This window comes from Sciurus vulgaris (genome assembly GCF_902686455.1).
Source record: "Sciurus vulgaris genome assembly, chromosome: 10".
NCBI classification, from domain to species: Eukaryota; Metazoa; Chordata; class Mammalia; order Rodentia; family Sciuridae; genus Sciurus; species Sciurus vulgaris.
In genome coordinates, this window is record NC_136470.1 from 64,474,412 (window position 1) to 64,497,967 (window position 23,556).

A 23,556-nucleotide genomic window follows, 5' to 3' on the forward strand; every position below is an offset into this window, starting at 1 on the left:
ACTTTGGTTCTGGATTTGCTTTCTTTTAGTTCAGCTATTTTACTTTATATAAATAAAGTCCTAATATGAATTGATAGGAATTCTGAGAATGAAAACCTTTTTAGAAAGGGAGATGAAAAGATTCTGATCTAAAGAGTCATAATCATACAATGATTTAAGTGAGAGAGAATGAAGGATGGCTTTGCTCATCACTAGAGCAGTTGCACACTATAAAAACCACTCCTGGAAGTTGAATTTTATACCCTAAATTTCGTTTCAACATGTCTACTATGAAACTTAGGTCTTAAATTGGTCTTAAAATTACTTTTTTATTTTTTATGAGTGAGTGTGTGTTGGGGGTAGTGTTGGTGAGAGAAGATAGTTAGGACAACAGCCAACCCCAGAACTTACTGGGTGCTCATTCATTTACTTGTGTGTTAATAAAACAAGTACCAGTAAAGCTCCTAATTTTATTCTGTAGAAGGAGGGAATATTATATATGTTAAGAAGTTTTACAAAATGCATTATAGGGTCTGTCCTTGAAGAACTTCCAAGATAACTGGGGAAGCAAGGCATTCTGAAATACGGTAACTATAGATCAGCATGAAAGCCTAATATTGTTAATACAAACTTACATTTATTGAAAATTTACTCTACATGAGTCATTCACCTACATGACCCATTCCAGGAATTTCTGTAACTGAAACTTCAGATTTTGAAAACTGAATTTGTTTTTTTCCTGCATATGCTCTTCGCGCTTTTTGAAGAATGTCTAATTTGATAGGAGATTAAATGACTGTTACTTAACCATCTCCATAGTAGCAGAGACATTTACTTGTTCACAGCTGCTTACCCGGCTCCTAGAGTGGGGCTCAGGCCTGGCAATATATTCTGGAGGATCAAATGGTTTCTGCCATACTGTGAATTCATTCTAAAAGCTAACTTTTACTGAATGCTTACTAAGCACCTGGCGTTCTGTTAAGCACTTTACATACATGGCCTCTAGTGCTGATTATAAATCCATGAAAGAGGACCATGAAACTGAAAGTCTCTGAAAAAGCCACATCTATCTTAAATATCCTGCAAACTGAACTTGGCTGAGTAGGACATCATAATTGTGGAGAGATGAAATGTTGCAGGTCAAAGTCACATTATCTTGGACTATCTTAGACCCTTTAGAAAAACAGCATTTATTTTCAACCTCTGTAACTGACCTAACATTCTTGTGACTCTTAGGTAAGTCTCTTGGAATATACCGCTCACCTTAGCTGACCTCTAGTCTCCATCAGCCATAAAACTAAAAAGTTCTAACATCTGAAACCTATAGGAGAAATTTTCCCATTTTGCTGAAGCCCACCTAATGATGCCCCCACCAATGTTTTTATTGAATGTATTGATTTGTGACCTTCTTCATTCTGTGGCTATAAAACTCATATAACTTCTTTCACAGCAGAATGTGACACTCATGATAACTTGAATCCATGTTCCCCAGGATATGGTCACTCATTTTGCTCAGAATAAACTATTTTCTTATTCTTTTAAAGCAGAGTTGTTATTTTACTTGGATTGGACTATTATTACCTTCATCACAGAGAAAGAAACTAAGCTTAGAGAGTTTAAGCCCAAGGTTGTAAGGCTAGTAGAGGCCAATAGGGCATTGGAATGTAGATAGTTAGTACTTGCTATAGGGAGGTATCAAGCCCTGGCAGGCAGCTGTTGGAAAAGGGATGGAAGTAGGTAGACACCAGAGGAAAGGAAAAAATCGAGTGCTCCTCAGGGATTTCTGTGTGACAGACCATATCATCTCCTTTCTAGAAAATGAGATGCTTTCCTGATTGTCTTTATTCCAGGGTTAAAAAAACAATGTGAAAGACAATGGTGGCTGCTGCCTTTGGGGGCTAGGTGAGGGAACACTCACCACAGGCATTTTTGAAACCCTCTTAGAGGCCAAGGCTCCCAAACTGTCCTCAGCTTGCAGGCCTCCACCAGAATGCACCTGCATGCTGGCTGTCCTCTTTTCCTGTCTCCAGAATATGCGATCAAATTCTGATTCTCTCCTTGATCTCAGCTGATGCCAAGAGAAAACACCTGATTAGCTGATTAAAGTAATTCCCACTAAGGTGCCATCACTTAGCCTTCCCTAGAGCTTACTCATTAAAATGAGCCTCTAATTGGTGGGCTTGTAATAGAAATATATTTTACGTAGTTCTCCATACCATGTAAATAATAGTAAGGCATCAGCAAAGAGCAGCAGAATGCCAAGAACATGCCAAGAAACCCTCAACATTATCTCATAGCAACCCAGTGAGGTCAATGTGACTTCTAATTTATAGACAAATGGAGACAGGAGTTACTTGCCTCAGAACACAACTAGTAAAAGGAACTGGAATTTACTCCCTTAATATCAGCTATGATTCTCTTCTGCTTCCTGAAGGTCAGTATCTTGGCACATTATTTCTGAGAAGTGTACAATTTAACTCCATTGTAATATCACAGGAAAAAAGATTGACATTTGTCCATCCACTTCTCATATACTCACTATTTATTGAGTCCCATTGTATACTGGATGCTTGGTTGGGCAAATGTATTGAAATGAATTAAACCTTTTTTGTTCCCAGAGCCTCAGAAGATAATTGTGTGTTAGGAGAGTAATGTTTGAGTGGGTATGGGGAATGGGCCTAGAAGATAGGTACTAAGAAAATAATTATGATTAATGTGCTAAGTACTGACAGTGAGATAAGTACAAAGTGTTGGAAGATCGTGAAAGGTAAGTGACTTTTAAGTTTAAAGCAGAAAAAAAGTAAAAAAAAAATCTGATTGATTTAAGTAAGGCTCTTTAGAGACATGATACTTTCCCTAAATTCTAATGAATAACTCACTTCAGAATTATAGGCAGGCAGGTGGTGTACTCTTACTTGCTAATGAATCTAACTAACTCCCTTTGGCAATACAGAAGGTGGGAGTGAGCAAGCATAGTCCTCAGTACTGAAGTTGGCTATTGATTTTCCACAGACACAGCCTAAGGCAGCATTTCCCAATTTACTGATTATAAGGCAGCATTTCCCAATCACCCAAGGCTCTTGTTAAACAAATGATTGTCAGACCCCACTCCAAATAATAAGTCCCTCAAGTGATTCTTACTGCCTGGAAGGTTTGGGAAACATTGGCTGGGGGGGCATAACATTATCTTCAGAATGATGTCTTTAAAACAGGGCTAATTAAGCATTCTTTATGCCATACACCTCTTTGGCTTTATGGTCTCCTCACAGGAATGTTTTTCTAGTGCACAGAGTAAAACATACAATGGATCACAAAGGATACCAATGTATTGAAATATAATTACCAAATAAATGTGCTTTTTAAAATAATTCACTAAATAACCAGATCTAGTGGCAGACCCCAAATTACTCTAATTTCAAAGTAATGATGAATCTAAATGATATTTCAAGAGGTCTGCAACAACCATATTGTGATTTGAAAATAGAAATATCTGTGATTTCTACTGGTGACATTAAGGATTTCTTCTGCTAGGGGTTGATGCCTACACTTATAATCGAAGGAAGTGCTCAATTTCAGCATAGTGAGAATAAAGAATAATTCAAGTGGATGAAATCATCAGTTAAGAATTCCTTTTCTAAAGGAATGGAATTTGTTGTTTTAGGGAGCTAACCAAGGGCAAAAGAAGCATTGCTTCTCTAATCTCTTCACTCCATTTTTTTTTTTTTTTTTTCAGAAGAATCTCCTCCTCCTCTTCCTCCTTCTTCCTATTGTTATTATTATTTTGAAAGGGGGAAGGATTTGCTGCAGGACAAAATGGGGTAATAAATAAAGATTTTTTCACATTTTTTTGGATTTCAGTTCCTCATCTATGAAATGGGGGTTTTATAGGTTAGTGGTTCCCAAATGTTGTTTTGGGGGATGACAATCTGGCTGTACAAATCACTTGGACTGGGACTGGGGCTTATTACGATTCCAACAGAATTCTGGGGCCACCCTGGACACCCTTGTGTGGTAGATCTTGGGTAGACCCAACAGTCTATGTTTTTGAACAATCTGCTCCCTCTGTAGCAAAGGGGAATTGTGCAGGAACTCATTTTAAATTCAGACTCCAGACTCCAAGGCCCATCCCCAGAGAAACCCTGTCACTAGGATGTGGCCAGCAATTTCTTGTGGTTGAATCACATTTTAAAAAGGCTGATAGAATAATCTGTAGCTTTTCCAGCTTTAATTGTTTGACTTTAATCAAAATCCAGAGTTTGGTGAAGAGTTTGTGAGAATCTTATTTTTTGTTTTCCAGTGGGAGGTCATTCAAGAGCTATCTCCCTCCCTCTCTCTCTCTCTCTGCTCTCTCTCTCTCTCTCGCTCATTCTCCTCCTCTCTCGTTCTCTACTCTCTCTCTCTCTCTGTGTGTGGTGTGTGTGTTTAACTATGGTAAAACTCTCCCTTTAAAAAGACTTTGTTATCTTTAATAGTATCATTAGTAAAAGTTCCAAAGACTCCTCTTTCTCTAAACATGGCTATTCTTTCCTGTCATCTCTGTCTGACCTTGATCACTTTTTCTATAGTGTGTTTCCCTGACTGAATCCACCCTCTTCTATTTTGTTTGTGTACATTTCTTATTCCTAAGTCTTTCTGCTCTCCATATTGAGTCCCACTCATTGTACACTGAACCACATCCTCAGCCCTTTTTATTTTTTATTTTGAGACAGGGTCCTGCTAAGTTGCTTAGTGCCTCACAAAGTGCTCAGGCTGGCCTAGAACTTGTGATTCTGCTGCCCCAGCCTCCTGAGCTGCTGGGATTATAGGCATTGTGCCATTGTGCCTGAACAGAAACAGAAAATATTCTAAGTTCAAAATGTATTTAATACAGCCAACCTGCCAAATATCATAACTTGGCTATACAATACCCTGTGGGGGTAGCAGGATGGGTGGCTGACTGGGCGCTGGGGCTTGCTGATAACTGGCCCCCCCAGCCTCACATGGGAGTACTGTACCCCCATGGCTACACTGGGAAAAGATCAGAAGTCAAAAATTAAAGTATGGTTTCTACTATATGTGTATTGCTTTCACACTGTCATAAAGTTGAAAAATTCTAAGTTGAACCATTGTAAGTTGGGGGCTGTCTGTATTTCTAATGTTCCCCTGGCTACTTATTTTTCCTTTCTGTTCTGATATAAGTGCATTAAACATCACAAAAGGTGCTTAACCAAGTGGAACAAAATGGAATGTTTGTGCTTGGAGAGGGAGCTCCAAACAGACTGCAGCCTGTAAAGCAGGAAATTAAAAACTTGAGAGGGAATCTGAGATAGAACTATTTGGTATGGCATTGAAAAAAGTATTCTAGAAAATGCTGCAAACTGAATTAAAGAGACAGCCAAGCCTCAAGACCTCTGAAATATAACCTGTGAGGTCTCCTGCTTGGTTTTTGTTCTGAACTTCTCTGCTAGACCTGAGGACAGAGAATATTGAAGTAGATCAGTGACTAGCCCCTGTGAGTCCCCCATTATGTATTGCCCAATTGTGGGCACGTGTGTGACTTAGTGATGAGAACACCATCAATGACAGCTGACTATGATTCATATTCATGACTGTCCTATGCCTTCTTTTCAATAGTTACTGGATTCCGCTGGGAATCCATGGAATCCTATAGTCATTGATATGATCTATAGAAGGAACACATAATCTATGCTAAACTGATTCTTCTAACTGGTGGTTAGTTCAGAAAAAAATCATATGCCATAAACCAGTCCCATCAGAGTACATCTTCACATTTCTACTAGAAATCCTGGGGCATGTATTTGCTCTCTTGCTGTGAATAGTGTGGTATGTATGTGAGGTCTATGGCTTAGCCTTTGCCTATAGATAAAGTCAATATATGCATGAAGGCAGAAGAGGGAGAATTATAGAGAAATGGAATTGGAACCCTGATCAAACTCTGCCGGTAGCTCACCCTACCACAGGACTTTTAAAGTTCCTGAGTGAAAGCCAACTCACTGTTTATAATTTAAGCCAATTGGATTGTGCTTTCTTTTACTTACAATTGTGTCTATGCTGAGTTGTTTATAGAGTACATCTTTTGGTTAACAAAGTACTCTCTCTATTAAATATAGTTGAGCCTAACATCAGTCCAACACAAGAAGTATTGTGGTTGTCTGTTTTATTCACTGAATTTCATGTGGTCTAAATCTCAGTTCTGAGTTGTTCTGTAAAATGACTCTGTATTGGAATGACATTCATCCCAGTGAATTCCTACAGCTGTGATGTTATGTGGAAATGTATTGCCGAATTCCCAGCAATTACCCACCTCCACCTTTTCTTTTTTAATAAAATCTGAATTAAATCTGAACTTTGACATTTTCTTTTCTAGCCTCCTTTGTTGGTAAAGGTGGCTTCACGATTCAGTACTGGTCAGTCAGACTTAAGTGAAGACTTTGGGGAGTGCTTCAAATTGAGAGAGAGCCCTGGAAAGTGTTCTCTCTTTCTCTCTCACTCTCTGCTATGTCCATCCATCCTATTTTTGGATACTGCCATGATCTGAGGGCTTTGGTCATTCTGGGAGAGGATGAAGTGGTAGGCCAGCTTGCCAAGAATGGTGAAGAGGGTGGACAGAAGAGTATGGTCATGATGACACTATGGAGAAGCTATATTGACACCAAAGATCCTTTTGTTCCAGATTCTAGTATTTGAGTAACCCCACTCCTTGTTTAAATCACAGCTAGTCAAGTATTCCAATATTTACAGTCAAAACATTTCTACCTCATACATAGCAGTGTCTGGCAAAATGAGCCATTTTCCTTCAGAGAAAATGAATGTGTTCAAATTAGAGAGCATAAGACTATGACCTTGGTGAATTATTTGTCCCCCAAATGGTGTTCTTCTCATGTGTGTCCTGTCTTCCTGGCTGTCCTCAAATCTACAGAAATCTTTGTGGCCAACACTACACCCTTTCTACCATTCCTAGTAATAAACAAGGAATTACTAGAGCAGTTCCTCAAAGTACACCATAATTATTTTAAATTAGTAAGAGTAACGTGGTCCTTAAAGGGCTCTTATTTTATTAAGGTACCTCTTCTGCTTCCAAGAAAAGAAAGGAAAATATTTAAAATGAAGGAAAGCATAAATTGGTTAAGATAGGGTTACCTGGTCCCTGGAACTAGAAACTTCTAATATCTTGACCAATTGTCCATTAATGATATCTGCTTTAAGTCTTATCTTTAATCAAGACAGATCCTTAGTTGAATTTTGGAGAAAGTGATGTGGAGATATTGACTAGGGCCTTGAAGAAAGTTGGTTAAGGCCAAAAAGAGACCTCCAAAACCCATTTTCCAGTAGAAAGATGTCTAATTTCCAAGTCTCAAGATCTCTAATTTCCAAGTCTCTCTCTCTTTCTCTCTCTCTCTCTCTCTCTCTCTCTCTTTTTTTTTTTTTAATGAATATAGATTTCTGTAACCAGGCTCTTGGTTACTGAACACCTACACCACATGAACTTTTTTTTTTTTTTTTGGGTGGGGGACAGAGAGGGAAGAACCAAGAGTTTTACTCATGGAAGAAAACCCATAGACATTACTACAGAGATCTCATTAAGACCTTTGGCAAGATTGCATGGGTTCTCTATAAACTCAGTTGCTTTTCTGGGCTCAGCAGTAGAATGTGGACATCATCTCTATTGGCAGGTGTGGTTGGAAGGGGAGGTCCATGGGTTTCCAGTGTGGAAAATTCACAATGACCATCTTCTAAGCCAGCATCTACTGGGGTTTCCCATATAGTCCATTCACAGTGCTGGAGCAATCACAAATAGATAATCAAAGTGTGCTTCCGAGTGGCTTTGTCATCGACACCAAAAACTAGTTTTTATTTCAGAGGGAATGGAAATGATCACTGGAGTGAAGATCCTTTGCCTGCATTTCTTTCCGACATTTATCTTTCTGGCCAACTAAAGAATCTTTATAATGTATAGAGACAGACGGAAACATTTCAGGGTGACAGTGGAGGTACTGTGAAACACTGACCAGCCCAGGCTGGATTATAGGATGGTAGTACCTAAAGTGGCTCTCTCTCTCTTTTTTTCTTTCAGTATTGGGGATTGCTCTACCACTGAGCTACATACCCAGCCTATTTATTTTTTATTTTGAGATAGTGTCTTGCTGAGTTGCTCAAGCTGACCTTCAACTTGTGATCTTTCTACCTCATATTCCTACATTGCTGGGCTTGTAGGTGTATGCCCACTGCGTCTGGTTAGTGCCTCACTCTTGAACAGAAATACTGCATGCTGCTAACCCCTTTCTCATTATTCTTGGATATAAAAAAGTAAATACTTTGCTGCCCCCCCCCACTAAATTGGCCTGTAACAATGACTATAGATGCAGATGGTATAAGAAGGAATTGCCCATATAATACATACTATCAGAGCAGATTCATTTAGTCACTCATATCAAATATTTATTTAGCACATGTTATGTGTCAGGTAGTATGTTTGGACTACAGGAAAAGAAGAACAAAGACATAGCCTCTGACTTCAAAGATGATTCAGCCTACTTGAGTTGACAGAAAACTCAAGATAATTACAAGATCTTTCACCATCTGAATTATCCTAACTGGGAGGAATAAATAATATTTTCCCTCAAGTTTCCCCATAGCTTTTAGATCTATTCTAATCAACCTATTTATTTTTCTTCTTTTCTATTTCCTTCTGTATTTTCTTTCTTTCTTTTTTTAATGCACCCCCTTGAGATCATAAGTCTAATTTTAGTTCCCAGTCATTCTTTAATATGGGTACTAGCAGAGCAGTCTGTTCAAAGCTTTTGCTCTCCCATGATATGTCATACTTAATTAACTGTCACCTTCACTATTAATATTACCTGAAATATTAATTTGATGAATCTTAATTTCTCTTAATCATAGCATCATTTTGATCCTTCGTTGGATATCTCTTTGGAATGACACACAGTACAGAGGAGAAATATTAATAGCATATTAAGGTGTTTAAAAAAAATCCCCTCTTTAGTAATTGCATGTTTTCCTGGTAAGAATATCTGTTTCTTGAACAGTTGTAGGCACCTGATTTCTTGCTAGAAAATGGATGTTTTGTCTTGATCACCTCCTGACTCTATTTTGCACCTTTAAATGAAAATACTTTCAAATTTAAGAAATGTTTCTCTGCAGAAGAATTCTCCAGGGTCTGCTGCATTCTCTGAGTGGGGAAGATTCCTCACTATTAATGGAGGCATGGAAAACAAATTAGCAGGTTTAGCCTGTTCATTCGGTAGCAGAATCTATGGAGTTAGTACCCAGAAGAAAGAGCCAAGAACTGAACCAACCAGAGAAATCTGATCTATTTGCAGACAATTCTATTTTTTCTCTCATTCATTAATGCTTTTTCCTTCTTGCCCTGTATTGCTCCTTCACACCATCACTCCCATAAATGTTGAACCTAGATGAAGATGCATATCAGACTGCCTTCCCTAGCTCCTCATATCTCTGAGATATGACTGGCATGGAGAGTAATTTTAGAAGAGTTCCATCACTTAAGTCCAGTCATCTGGATTTGGGACACACAGAAACTGAATCATTCCCAATTCCCTGGTGCTGATGTGGATGAATGGTGGCCACCCTCAAGAGCTTCAATTCTTTCATTAAAGGGAGAACAAGAGCTCTCCCTCCTTTTCCAGTTCCTTGACAAATACAGGGAGAATATGAGCCCTAAAACCCAGGTGCTCAGGAAAGATAGATGAGCACAGTTATTACCAGCAACACAGCCTGGAGCCTACTCACCTCCAGGTATACCACCCAGGGCATCACCAAGGTGGCCACCAGCAAATCTGCCACAGCCAGGCTCACCACCAGGTAGTTGGTGGTGGTCTTCAGGGCTCGCTCCTTCAGGACAGCCACACACACCAGGCCGTTGCCAAAGACAATGACTAAGATGAGTATGCAGTAGGACAGGGCATAGTAGGCGTGTGGGTGGGCCTGGTTGGCACCTGTGGAGTTTTCTGCCACACAGGTGGAATTGATGTAGCTGCTTAAGTGACTCAGAGGCGCCATAGTCCAGAAGGAAGGGTGTGTGACCCCAAAGAATTTCTGAGAGGAGACAGAAAACAATGTCGGTAAAATCAGACTCTTTGAAACTTGGATGCTCAGATATGTTTTAAAATTTGTGTGTCAACAAATATTTATCAAGTCCTCCTTGTATACCAGCCACTGTTGTAAGAACAGGAGTTCCAGCAATGAATGAGACAGACAAAATTTCCTCTCCTCATGAGGTCTCTATTCAGAATAAGAAGGTAGATAAAAGACGTGTTATGTTCAATGATGATATGTATTTTGGTGAAAAATCAGAGAAAGGAGTAAAAAGTGGGTGAGAAGTATGTGAGTGGGTGTCTGACAACAATTTTCAAATAATGTAATCAGGAAGCCCTCATGGAAATATTGGCAACTGAGTCAATACCTAGAAGAAGGGAGTAGACCAGGTATCTGGTGGGAGAATGATCCAAACAGTAGAGATACAGGAAGATCTGCTGGCTGAAGCCATGTGAGGCTGTGGTAGAGTGGAAGGGTATGCAGTTGAGAGGTTGGACAGGGCCATTGAAAGAACCATGCTTGGACTTGGTGAGATGGGAAGCCATGGAAGGATTAGAATCCTAGCTCTGCTGTTTCCTAGCTCTGGGACGTTGGGCATGTTTCTTCACCTCTCTGAGCTCCAGTTTCCTCCTCCATAAAAAGTGTGGGGCAGGGATAATGGAACCTGTCACATAGGGTTTTGTGAGGATTAAATGAACTGTTAGGTATGGAAGACTTTAAAAGCTATGCCTGGCACACAGAACACTATGCAAGTGCTACATTCACTAGTTCCCCTTATCAGCCAGTTTCTCTCGGTTTCCTTTCCCTCCTCCCAACCTCTGTAGCTGCACTTACCTTTTCTGTGCCTCCCCCTGTCTTCACTTTTCTTTTCTCCAGGTCTCTCTCCTACACCTTACATAGGGGCATGGAGGGTTTGGGAGGCTAGTATGTGGAAGAAAATCTTCATTATTGGGGAAGAGTAAAGTGTTTTTTACATATAGGAAAACCCCATGAATGGAATTTTATTTGAAATTTACCGATTTTAAAGGATTGGTTACTAACTAAAAATATTCAAGCCCAGTGAAGTTCTTCCTTCTGAATTTCACTGAATTTCACATTCATGGGCCCGTGACCCACCAGTTTTCAACTTATAACCTAGTCTAATGCCTTTGCTCTTCAAACAGGGAAATTGAGACCCAGGGAAACTAAGTGTTTTAAATCCAATAGCTTATTAGTGGCAGAACTAGCATCCAGGTCTTGTAGTTCTTTCAGTATCCTCCACTGGCATCTGAAAGCAATAGCAGCTATCATGCCACTACTCCACTGGGAAGAACCGACCATCAAACTGTGGAGATTTAGGACATAGAGTGGGACAAGTATCGGAGTCAAGCAGCTGCACCAGTGATACCAGTCTGCAGGGCCCAGTCCTGAAGAAAGCACTCTGATCTCTCAAAGCCATGTTTGCAGGTGTCTGGGGTCACAAAATTCACCAATCCTAAGGAAAATGCTTGTGTGTCAAGGACAGCTATGCGCTGAAGCCACATGCCAGGAGAAGACATGAACTCTGTGCCTTACAGTATGACCCTGAAACCAGAGAAGAGTGACTCCTTCCCCAGAATCTGTGCTTTCGTCTGAATGTCTATGTACCCTCAATATCCATCTGGTGAAATCTTAACCCCCGAAGTGATGGTGTTAGGAGGTGGGACCTTTGGGAAGGCCTTTGGAACTAGTGCTCATATGAAAGTTACCCTAGGGAGCTAGCCCTTCCCACCATGTGAGGACATAGTAAAAAGACAGGTGTCTATGAACCAGACACCAATTCTGCTGACACTATGACTTTGGACTTTTTAGCTTCCAGAAATTTGAGAAATATAATTCTGTTACTTAAAAGTTATCCAGTCATGGTACTTTATAAGAAGTCGGAATGAACTAAGATACTCTCTTCTGGCCATATCCTCCTAACAGCACCTAGAAGCACGTTCACTAAGAGTCCATGCTCCCACTTAGACCACATTCCTGGTGTCAAGATCACAGAATTCCCTGCTCAATTGCTTAAAACCTGTTTCCAGGGACTCACAGGCCTCATTCTGGATCTGTCACCCTGAGGATATATAGTGATGTGTATGTTTGGGCTCCTGGGCTCAAGCAGTGACTCTCTGTTATGACTCAAATAAATAGCTTCAATGCAGCTCAGGTGGGGAGAGAGGTGAACAGGTCCCTTGGTGGGGTGGGGAATATTCTATTTTTAATGAAATTCCTAGGGGCCCATGGATCCTAAATTTAAGCCTAGTATCCTAGGTTGTTACAAATTTCTATTTGTCAAGGTGGGAGGATAAAACTTTCATTCACTGGTATTGGTGCATATGGGCCCCCATGGGAACTCTTGATTCACATCCTAGTAGAAGCAGAGGCTGGCTTAGTGGCTAGGATTTGCTTGAAACCTCAGTATTGGCAGATTTCCTTGAATTAAGTGATTGGCTTAATCATGGCCATCATTCTGTACCTTGTTTTGAAACATTTCAGCCTGGAATGTGAAAATGTTAAAATGAACAAATGATTGGAAAGGGATGACCAACTTGGAATGATTTCAGAGAATTGTTTTTGAAAATGTTCTTTATCTTGGCATATTGTTTCCAGTCAACATATTTTAAACATAATAATAATTTTTGATAATAATTTTCTTATTTGGAGAAGGGCAGCCCCTACCCTGGAGATAGCATTGTCACTGCCAAGAACTTTTGGAAAAATACAATGCTTTCTGATTGTTCAAGGATACTTTCACTTTTGAGGCAGGCTCAGGCTACCTTTCATAGCTGGGCTCCCTGGGAAGGCTTGGGCAGAATCATTCTTTCCTGGAGTTGATAGCTGGCTAATGATGTCTTAGACTCATCTTACCTAAGAGAAAATCATGAAACCTTGGAATGTTTATTACCATCCCCTGGACTTTTTACTCTGTCAAGAGGTTTGACAGCTACTTAAAATAATACATCCAAGGGTCAATGGTTTATTATCAGAAGGGAAGTCCTCAACTCTGAAAATCAATTCTGAGTCTGATGTTGGAATCACGATTGTGTGGATTTCTGATTTATTTATTTTTTTTCACATTGTACTGTCTCAGGTCTTAGATTCCTTATAGCAGCAGGTGGGTAAGCCGTGGCTGTCCAGGCAGTGCCTGATGAGTTGTGGGTGAGGGAGATGAAAGCAGAGATGAGTGAGATGCTAGAATGCTCCCTACCTCTCAGCTAATTATTTCAACATTTTTTTCTCCTTGGATTTTTCTTTTAAACCAGAGTTGCTTATATAATACAGAGCTGGGCCGAGTTTTTTTTTTTTTTTTTTTTTTCTTTCTTTCTGATAAACATGCTAATAGAGTAAACTGGTCTCAGGTAGGAAGAAGCTGAGAACCTAAAGAAATCATTAACTCCATAATCACTCTGTAAGAATTCATAATGATAGACTGTTTTCTTCATTAGCAAAAAGAGAATAAATTATCCTTACTTCATAGGGTAATGGTGAAGATTAAGATTAAATTATATGTAAAACCTTAGCAATACTGAAAATTTATACTGGGTAGTTCTTTTTTGTGGGGTTGTCCTGTTCATGGTGGAATGTTTGGCAGCATCCCTGACATCTATCCACTAGATACCAATAGCATTTTTCTCTCCCCAAGCTGTGACAACCAGAAACATTCCCCGACATTGTCCCTTGGTGGGGAGAGTAAATTTGCTTTAGAATCACTTCTCCAGCATAAGGTTTGGTACACAGCACTTGAAATATGGTAGCTTTTATTGTTCACAGGAAAAGTGTGAATAGGTGAACGGGTCAAATAAACCACAATTGCAGACAGTCTAATGGACTTGGGAATTAGCAGATTTCTGATGACCTCAGCAAAGAACTTAAAAGTGAAGCATGAATGGGTAGTGAGAATGTGGAGAAGGCAAGGACTAAATGATTACTGCTGGCCTTACTCATTTAAGATTCATTATATATAACCTTACTTACAAATTTTAAGTGTCTTTTAAATTTTCTACCAAGTATTGATTTATCTTGTTTTTTAATTTATTTTAAGTGTGTCCAATTATCTCTTAGAATGAGTGCATCATCTAGTTTAAGAAACAGAGAGACAGAGGGATCAGCTTCCCATCAGCTATGACATATGTCCTGTTCTGATGATATTCAGTCCCTCAATATTGAGTGAAAGTCTGCCTAAAAAATTGGTATGGCACCTCCAGGGTACCTGAAAACTCATTAAGATTTATAGGGCTTTAATTATTTGTTGTTTTTTTTTTTTTTTTTTTTTTTTTTTTTAAAGGGAATGAATTAAGCAAAAACCCAGAACAATGGAACCCAAAGCACCAGGAGTCCTCAACCTCCTTCTGAAGGCAATCACTTCTGAGCTACCTATGTGTGCCAGGTACCGGTATTTCACATGTATCATCTCATTTTAATGTTATTACAGCCCTAAAGGAGGGTATCAATATCCTTCTTTTGTGCTTTAGGAAACAGAGAGAGGTTCAGTAACTTTCTCAAGATGCAATAACATGTAAGGGGCTGATTTGAGCCAACCTTTGATCACAGGTTTCCCTGAATCCTAGCTCACATATTTAGAATGTCTGTGCTGGTGGAAGTTGATTTTGGGAGTCATTCCAAGGTTGAGATGGGATTTCCTCATCCGGAATAAAACCTTGGTAGCAGGTTCCATAACATGTCTCCTCTCACATCACCGGCCCCTGGCTGTTGCCATCTATTATCTTTTACTCAGTCACATCCAAAATACCAATCTCCATAGATTTTTGGTCTGGGCTTCAATTCAGACTTGCTAAATTTCTTGATAAAGTTAATAATTATAATAACTAACATTTATAAGCATTATTATCTTTGAATCTTACAAGAACCAGGTGAAGAAATAATCATTCCCACTTTTTGCAGATGAAGAAAGTGAGTCATGGACAGATGAGGTCATAAGCCAGTAAATGATGAAGTTGATTGAACTTAAAATCTGTCTGAATCCAGAGTTCATCTTCTTACTACTCCACTAGTGGGATGAGAAGGACAAATCTGAGACAGGGATTAATTTTAAGATCTTGTTTGTTCAGAGTACTTTATGCACCTCACCTCACCAACTTCGTTAAATGCAGGTGCATTCTGCTCATAGAGCCAGTGGGAGTTACATTGTCATTATTATTAGAGAGTTTTTAGCATTTCTATGGTACTTAATTCTTGCAAATTGCTATCTAGTTTATTTTCCTAATGAAGATTCACAAGTGCAATGAAATAAATAGCACATTTATATATTTGTGTGTATTTACATTGTTGGTAAGTATATAAAGAAAAACCATAACTGGTTACTGAGATCCAGTAACTAAGGTAATATAATATTTTTCCTCATTAAATCTGCCCCATAAAGTTAAGCACCCTTATTTTCCTTGACAATCTCTAAAGACTGAGCATTCTATCATTCTAGTCAGAGATAAAATGAGAGAAGTCATTAGCTTAAGCAATCAATAAGCAAATGGTGACAAACTCAATGCATTAGAAATGAAATTTAATATTGGGCATAACCTATTTGGTATTTGCTTTAATGCATATTTCATTATAAGTAGCCTTCTCTTTGGAGACCATCAGTACTTTCCTTGCTCAACATCCCTGATCACTACTGGCCATGAAGACCCTTGAAAATATTCAACTAATAAATAAATAAGTGCCTGAGTAAGAATTTTTCTCACACTGACTCTCCTATTTGGCTATAAGAGATTCCAGGGCCATGTCAAGCAGCTGTCCTGTACTCCTACCTAAGGACAGACATTTCACTGACCTGTAAAGTGCAAACAAGCATGCAAAATGAGTTTAGAATCCAAGTTACACTTTGATATTGCTGCATTCTTATTTCTGCATGCATATTTGATTAAACTAAGTGCCTTAAATGAAAAAAATTGCCTAATTGCAAAAACTTCTGTTGATTCAATAAACTACAATAAGTAATGAAAGTCCCACAATTAAACAAAAATACCCTCAAAACCATATACCCTCATTGAAGAAAATATACACAATCATCTCAAGTGTTACATATCTCTGTTGGGAGTAATTGGACTCTGACTTGGAAACAGCCTGACTTTAAATAGACCATTGAAAATATTGCCTCTCCAAACCCTCAGCACTGGAGTACCAGGGTACTGAACTGGGAGGTTTCAAATAACAGATCTTTACAATTAAATAAAATACTTAAGAGTAATACCATCAACTTCCATATAAATCCCAGGAATAATTATAGATTTCTATTTTCTATCTTTTATTTCTGTCTTGATACAGTTTCTAGACCCCATGAAGATAAAATTTTGAACAAAAAAGAAAATAAAAAGGAAAAGAACAGGTTTTTACTGTCCAACTACTTAAGAAAAATGAAAATAGTTTTTCAGTTTTTAAATCAGAGTGGCATGAAATTTTAATATGTATTATTAGCAAACCAAAGAACTCCAAGCTAATCAAATAATCTTCCAGTATAAGTATACAATAAATTAGAAACAAAAAGAAAAATTACTTACCCTGCAAATTTCTTCTGAATTCTGGAGATTGTGGAGTTTGGTACCTCAGCTGCTACAGCCATTTACTGACAGCAGATAAACCCAAGCAAAGCAAACTTTGCCTTTCCCTGGGCACAGAAACTAAGGAAATGAACAGAAAGAAAATCACCCATTTTTGCCTCTAAGGTGAAATTGTGTGCTTCTCTTTCAGCTTTCCTGTTAGAACTTACTGCATGTCTCATAGCTGCTTTCCAGTGCATCTACTTCCCCCAGAGAAACTGAGAGGGACCCCCAACTGCATGCTGTTTGGGTTAGCGGCTCAGAGCCTCTGTCCTTGGTGCTGAAAGAGAGATGGAGTAGGCATAAGCAGGATCCGTTTTCTACCTCGCGCTCCTCTTTCCCCTCTGTCTCTATCTGCTTCGGTACTGTGATTTTTAGTATATGGTATTTCCCCCTCAGTGCTCTTTTTAATCTCAGGGTTTTTTTTTTTTTTTTTTTTTTTACTTTATTTACCTTTATGCTTTAATTTTTCTTGAATAACTCTCAGCATCTTCTGTTTAATTGCCTTTCCAGCTTTCGGTGGATATAGATGATTGGTTCAGAAGAAGGGACAGATCAACAAATTGATACCATAAGTAGTTAATGGAAATGAGTACAATTTAAAACACAATTGACAGAATAATTGAACTTGGAGGTGTGTGCCTGTCTGGGAAAAGAAGGTTAAAGGAAATATGTTATAGTGGAAGCCAACCTGAGGCTTAGAGTATAATTAGTGATAAAGATGAAACAAGCCTATACTCTAAGACATATTAAATTTTATTTAGCAACATTTTTTATTTTTGGAGAACTATACAAACATTTGCCAATGTTTTTTCTTACTTCTCCCATGTGATATGTGTGGGTTTTATTTGTTTTAGCCTAGCTTTAGAGCAGACTAAAATGAGATTCAACCAAGGGCAACGTCAGTGGAAGTCAATACTAAAACATAGACAATCTTAATCCATGCTCACCTGCTTATGTAACATTTTACCATGGAATCCTGGCAAAACTGCCATTCCCTGTTCTCTTGTTTTCAATTTCTTCTTCTACCTTCAGACAAGGCAGTGATTCTTTCACTATTTTCTCTGCCAACCGTGTATGAGCTTGGCAGCTGCAATGCCTACTGTCATGAGGAAGCTTGTCCTCATTTGGTTATGATGGGGACCTCTGCTGGCTGAGAAAGAGGCAGCAACAGCACTAGAAGCAGGAAGGTATAAATACTACTACTAATAATAACCATCATTTATTGAGCATGTGCTATTAACCAGCCTTCCTAATGTATTGCCTCTTTTAATCCTTTCAACGATTCTATAATGTGGGTACTAATTTTACCTTCCTCAATTGATAAATAGGGAAATTGAGGCTCAGGGAAGCTAACATAATTTCTGGAGGTTACACAGCTAACAAATGGAACTGGGCTTTGAATCTAAACATCTTAATTCTCTTATACACTTCAGTATAATTCTTCCAAAGGTAGAACATTTAGATTTCTCAGGAGACTGACAATATTTCAGAAGGAATAATAATTAGAATGGCAATAATAATGTTATCAATAATAAAATATTTGGGTGGTGGCTTATTTAGAAAGTCTTTTATAAGTCATGTTCTTGTCTGCATCTTACATTAATCCTCATGATGTTTATTTTTATAAAGGCTGTTATGAACTGAATTGTGCCTCCAAATCCATATGTTGAAGCTTTAACCTTGTAGTAGGACTATTTGAAATTAAGACTGAGTTAAAATGAAGGCTTTAGGGCATGCCCTGTTCCAGTAGGACTGGTTCTCTTACAAGAAGAGGAAGAGATATCAGGAATGCACAGAGGAAAGGCCACATGATGGTGTCTCTCTGTGGTCCAAGGAAAGAAGACTCAGGAGGAATCAAACTTGTCAACCTATTGATCTTGGACTTCAAACATCCAGAACTGTGAGAAAATAAAATTCTCTTGCTTAACCCATCCAGCCTATGGTTGGCTTGACCAAATTTTTTTTTTTTTTTTTTGTATTCAGTTGTGGCAACTCTAGCAAACTAATACAGAGGCTTAGAGAGTTAGGTGCCATATCCAAGGTTGCTCATGATTTATTGGGTATAAATGTAATAGTAATATGGCATAACTATACTGAGACAACAACTCCCCTGCTGAAGTATAAACCCCTAGGATCTTCTCCCCCTAATTAAAGGACCAAGAGAAAACACAAGGTTAAAACTTGTCTTGTCTGAAATAAACAAGTAGGGAGTAACTTTAGGGTAGTGTGCAAGCAGAGTGAAGCAGAGGCAGTCCAAGTAGTTCAGGGCCTCATTACACTCAATGTTCAGCACCATGGTTCCAGTATATTCTGCTTATTTTCTTTAAAATCTGAATATTGTGCCTAATGATAATGCTTTCTTGATAATGCATTAATGTAGTAGGAAAGGCTGTTTCTAGACTTTCTGTATTGACAATGTACAATGTATCCTGACAGCAGGTATAAATGATGGCAGGATTTTCCCCAGTGTTTTTGTAGAGACTTTCTTTGCAAAGTTCAGAGGAAGATAAAGAGGGTGAAGACTCTTACTTGGGGCTGTGGCTGAGGTTCAGTGATAGAGTGCTTGCCTAGTAAGAGTGAGGCATTGAGTTTGATGCTCAGTACCATATAAAACTAAATAAACAAAACAAAGGTATTGTGTGCATCTACAACTAAAATTATTTTAAAAAGACTCTTATTCTATGTGGAAGCACCAGAGAGGGAAAATGACTAGTATACCCTAATTCATATATATCTAAGCAGACAAATCAGGTCCACTCAGCCATCTCTCCAGTAGACTCCTCGACTCCTTGGGAATGAGGAGAGATTAATAGGAAATAGAAGAGGAGAGGGTGAATGAGGTGGTCCTTCCTGTCAGCACCTCAGTGAAGGTGAGGATCAGCAATTTCTTCATTTAGCCTGTTAACTGTTCATTCATAGCACACTGAACAGGTTTCATTCTTTTAAGTAAATGGAACTCTTATTCATGATCGGTATTGAAGATTTTGAGATCTGCCTTCTGGGAAGAACTCCAGAACGCCTACAGAACAGACATGCCTGGACAGAAATCAAGAAAATACAGATCCTTTTTCCTCATCTTTCCTCCAGGAACCCAGTTCAATAGCATGATTGGAACGTTCTCATCTATCAGCCAATGGTTACTTTGTCCAGGAAGTCTTTAACTTTGGAACCTGAAGTGGGAGGTGAAAGCAAGAGTGCAAAACGGATGGGATTCTGATACATAGGCATGCTTAGTGATTTCATTTGAAAGGAAATTGGTGTAAAATTTATGGTGGAAATAGTCTCTTCTGGTCTTTGAAGTGCTGCTTCAGAGTAACAGCTCAGTAAACCTTGTTTGAGTACCAACCATTGAGTACCACAGGAACGTTTTGTTTCCATGTCTCATTGTAACTAGTATTTCTCACTGAACTGGAAGATAATCATGGTGATGGTAAATTTCAGGGAAACTGATTTAGTCTGAAGAACATCCTCTCAATGTGTTTTTCTCTGAAGCCATCTCAAGTTTTAAGAAAGCAAATATAAGTTGGCAAAGTTACAGTTAGTGAATGAGTCAGTATGGTTACTTTTTCCCAACTCTAGCTCCTGTCCCTTCCAAATGAGGTCTCGTGATAGATGCGAGCTGCCTAGGAAAACCCTATGTTTTATATTCAAATTCATTCTTCTGCTGTAATTCAGTTTTTGAAAGAAAAATAGCTTAACTCATTTATTATTGTCCAGTACCTACCAGGCGCCAACCCCGCCTCCTTTCTACCAGAGAATGGCAGCAAGTAACAAAAGGAGGTTTCTCAATCAATCGGATTTGTACTCACCTACTCTACTCTTTCCCAGGCAGCAGAGTAATAGTAGGGAAGAAAATGAGCAAATGCTATCTGTCTTCCTATTTACACCTACTTTTTGTGTGTGCTTATATTTTACCTCCTTTTTCTACTTTCACCATCACTTTCCAAACTATTTTGCTCCTGTTTTTTTCTACCCTTCATCAGATAATCTTCTTCTTCTGACTTTTCTTCAATTTCTTCTAATCTGTTTTATGTTTCTTTTCCTTTCCCCCAAATAAACACAAATGTGAAGGAGGATGGGCTACAATTAAAGAATTTATTTTTCTTAACTGACTTATCATTTGTTCCAAAAGGATTTGAGGTTAATAGGTATAGAAGATTGTACTTTTCTTTTCTTTCCTTTTTTGTGGTACTGGGGATGGAGCACAGGGTTGCTCTACCAGAGCTACTGAGGTATATACCCAGTCATTTATACTTTTTATTTTGAAACAGAGTCTTAGTAAATTGCTGAGGCTGACCTTAAACTTGCAATCTTCTACCTCAACCTCCCAAGTCCCTGGGATTACAGAGTGCATTTTTTTATTTAACTTATAATTTTTTACAGACTGAATATTGATTCATTGTACACAAATGGGGTACATCATTTCATTTCTATGGTTGTACACAATGAGGACTCATACCATTCATTTAATCATACATTTACATAGGGTAATGATCTCTGTGTCCTTCCATCATTTTTCATACCCCCCTCATTTCCTTCTACATATTCTAAAGTTCCCCCATTATTCTCTCATTCCCCATCCCCCCACCCCCATTATATATTATTCTCCACTTATCAGGGAAAACATTCAGCCTTTGTTTTTTTGAGCTTGGCTTATTTCACTTAGCATGATATTCTCCAATTCCATCCATTTATTTGCAAATGCCATAATATTATTATTCTTTATGGCTGAATAGTATTCCATTGTGTATATATACCACAGTTTCTTTGGATAAAGATGCCCTGTTGAAGGGCATCTAGGTTGGTTCCACAATCTAGCTATTGTGAACTGAGCTGCTATAAACATTGATGTGTCTGTGTTACTGTAGTTTGCTGATTTTAAGTCCTTTGGGTATAAACCGAGGAGTGGGATAACTGGGTCAAAATGTGGGTCCATTCCAAGTTTCCTGAGGATTCTCAGTACTGCTTTCCAGAGTGGCTGCACCAATTTGCAACTCCACCAGCAATGTAAAAGTGTGTCTTTTTCCCCACATCCACACCAACATCTATTATTGTTTGTGTTCTTGATAATAGCCATTCTAATTGGAGTAAGATGAAATCTTAGATTTGTTTTAATTTGCATTTCTCTAATTACTAGAGATGCTGAACACTTTTTCATATATTTATTAATTGCCTGTGTGTCTTCTTCTGTAAAGTGTCTGTCCAGTTCCTTAGCCCATTTATTGATTGGGTTCTTTGTATTTTTGGTGTAAACTTTTGTAAGTTCTTTATAAATTTTGGAGATAAGTGCTCTATCTGAGGTGCATGTGGAAAAGATTTTCTCCCATTCTGTAGGCTCTCTCTTCACATTCTTGATTGTATCCTTTGCTGAGAGAAAGCTTTTTAGTTTGAGTCCATCCCATTTATTGATTCTTGCTTTGATTTCTTGTGCTTTGGGAGTCTTGTTGAGGAAGTCTGATCCTAGGCCAACATGATGAAGATTTGGGCCTTCTTTGTCTCTATTAGCTGCAGAGTCTCTGGTCTAATTCCTATGTCTTTGATCCATTTTGAGTTGAGTTTTGTGTAAGGTGAGATATAGAGGTTTAATTTCATTTTACTGCATATGGATATCCAGTTTTGCCAACACCATTTGTTGTATTATTTAGTTCTATAGTTTCTTTGTTCAGTTTTTGCTTGGAGGATCTATCCAGTGGTGAGAGTGGTGTGTTAAAGTCCGCAATATTAATGTGTTTTGTTCTATTTGATTCTTAAAATTGGGAAGGGTTTGTTTGATATACATAGATGCTCCATTGTTTGGGGCATAAATATTTAAAATTGTTATATCTTGCTGTTTTGTTTCCCTTAAGCAGTATGAAATGTCCTTCTTTATCCCTTCTGACTAACTTAGGTTTGAAGTCCACTTTATCTGATATGAGGATGGAGACCTCTGCTTTTTTACTGGGTCCATGTGCATGGCATGTTTTCCCCATCCTTTCACCTTTAGTCTGTGGATGTCTTTTTCTATGAGATGTGTCTCTTGAAGGCAGCATATTGTTGTGTCTTTCTTTTTAATCCAATCTGCTAGTCTATGTCTTTTGATTATTGAATTTAGGCCATTGGCATTCAAGGTTATTGAGATATGATTTGTATTCCTGGGTCATTTTGGCTTATATTTGGATTTTTACTTGTCCTTTGATTGGCTTTTCCTTTAGGTTAGTTCCTCCTTTGCTGACTTGTATTGTTATTTTTCACTTCCTCCTCATGAAATATTTTGCTGAGAATGTTCTGTAGGGTAGGCTTTCTATTTGTAAATTGTTTGTTTGTCATGGAAAGATTTTATTTCATTGTCAAATCTGAAAGTTAGTTTTGCTGGGTATAGCATTCTTGGTTGGCATCCGTGTTCTTTCAGAGCTTGAAAGATATTATTCCAGGGCCTTCTTGCTTTTAGAGTCTGGGCTGAGAAATCTGTTGATATCCATATTGGTTTCCCCTTATATGTAATCTGATGCTTTTCTCTCACAGGCTTTAAAATCCTATCTTTATTTTGTATGTGAGGTATTTTCATTATAATGTGTCTTGGTATGGATCTGTTGTAGTTTTGTGCACCTGGTGTTCTGTAAGCCTCTTCTATTTGATTTTCCATTTCATTTTTCAGGTTTGGGAAATTTTTTGATATTATTTTGTTGAACAGGTTGTTTGTGCCTTTGGTTTGTATCTTTGTGCCTTCCTCAATCCCAATAATTCTTAAATTTGGTCTTTTCATGGTATCTCATAGTTCTTGGAGGTTCTGTTCATGACTTCTTAACATCTTCTCAGTTTGCTTAACTTTATTTTCAATATTAAATATTTTGTCTTCATTGTCTGAGATTCTGTCTTCTATGAGGTCTATTTTGTTGGTGATGCTTTCTATTAAGTTTTTAATTTGGTTTAACATTTCTTTCATTTCAAGTATTTCTGT

The 23,556-nt window shown here is 38.3% G+C and overlaps 1 protein-coding gene across 1 annotated transcript in view; it reads right to left on the reverse strand.

Moving 5' to 3' along the window:
• DRD3 (dopamine receptor D3) overlaps window positions 1–10,020 on the reverse strand; it is a gene marked incomplete at both ends in the record, with an annotated part of 63,920 nt that extends 53,900 nt beyond the window's left edge. The window contains one exon of the mRNA XM_079154925.1: window positions 9,751–10,020. Within this exon, the coding sequence (XP_079011051.1) occupies window positions 9,751–10,020 (270 nt within the window). The remainder of the gene's footprint in view (window positions 1–9,750) is intronic.
• Between the last annotated feature and the right edge of the window lie 13,536 nt (window positions 10,021–23,556).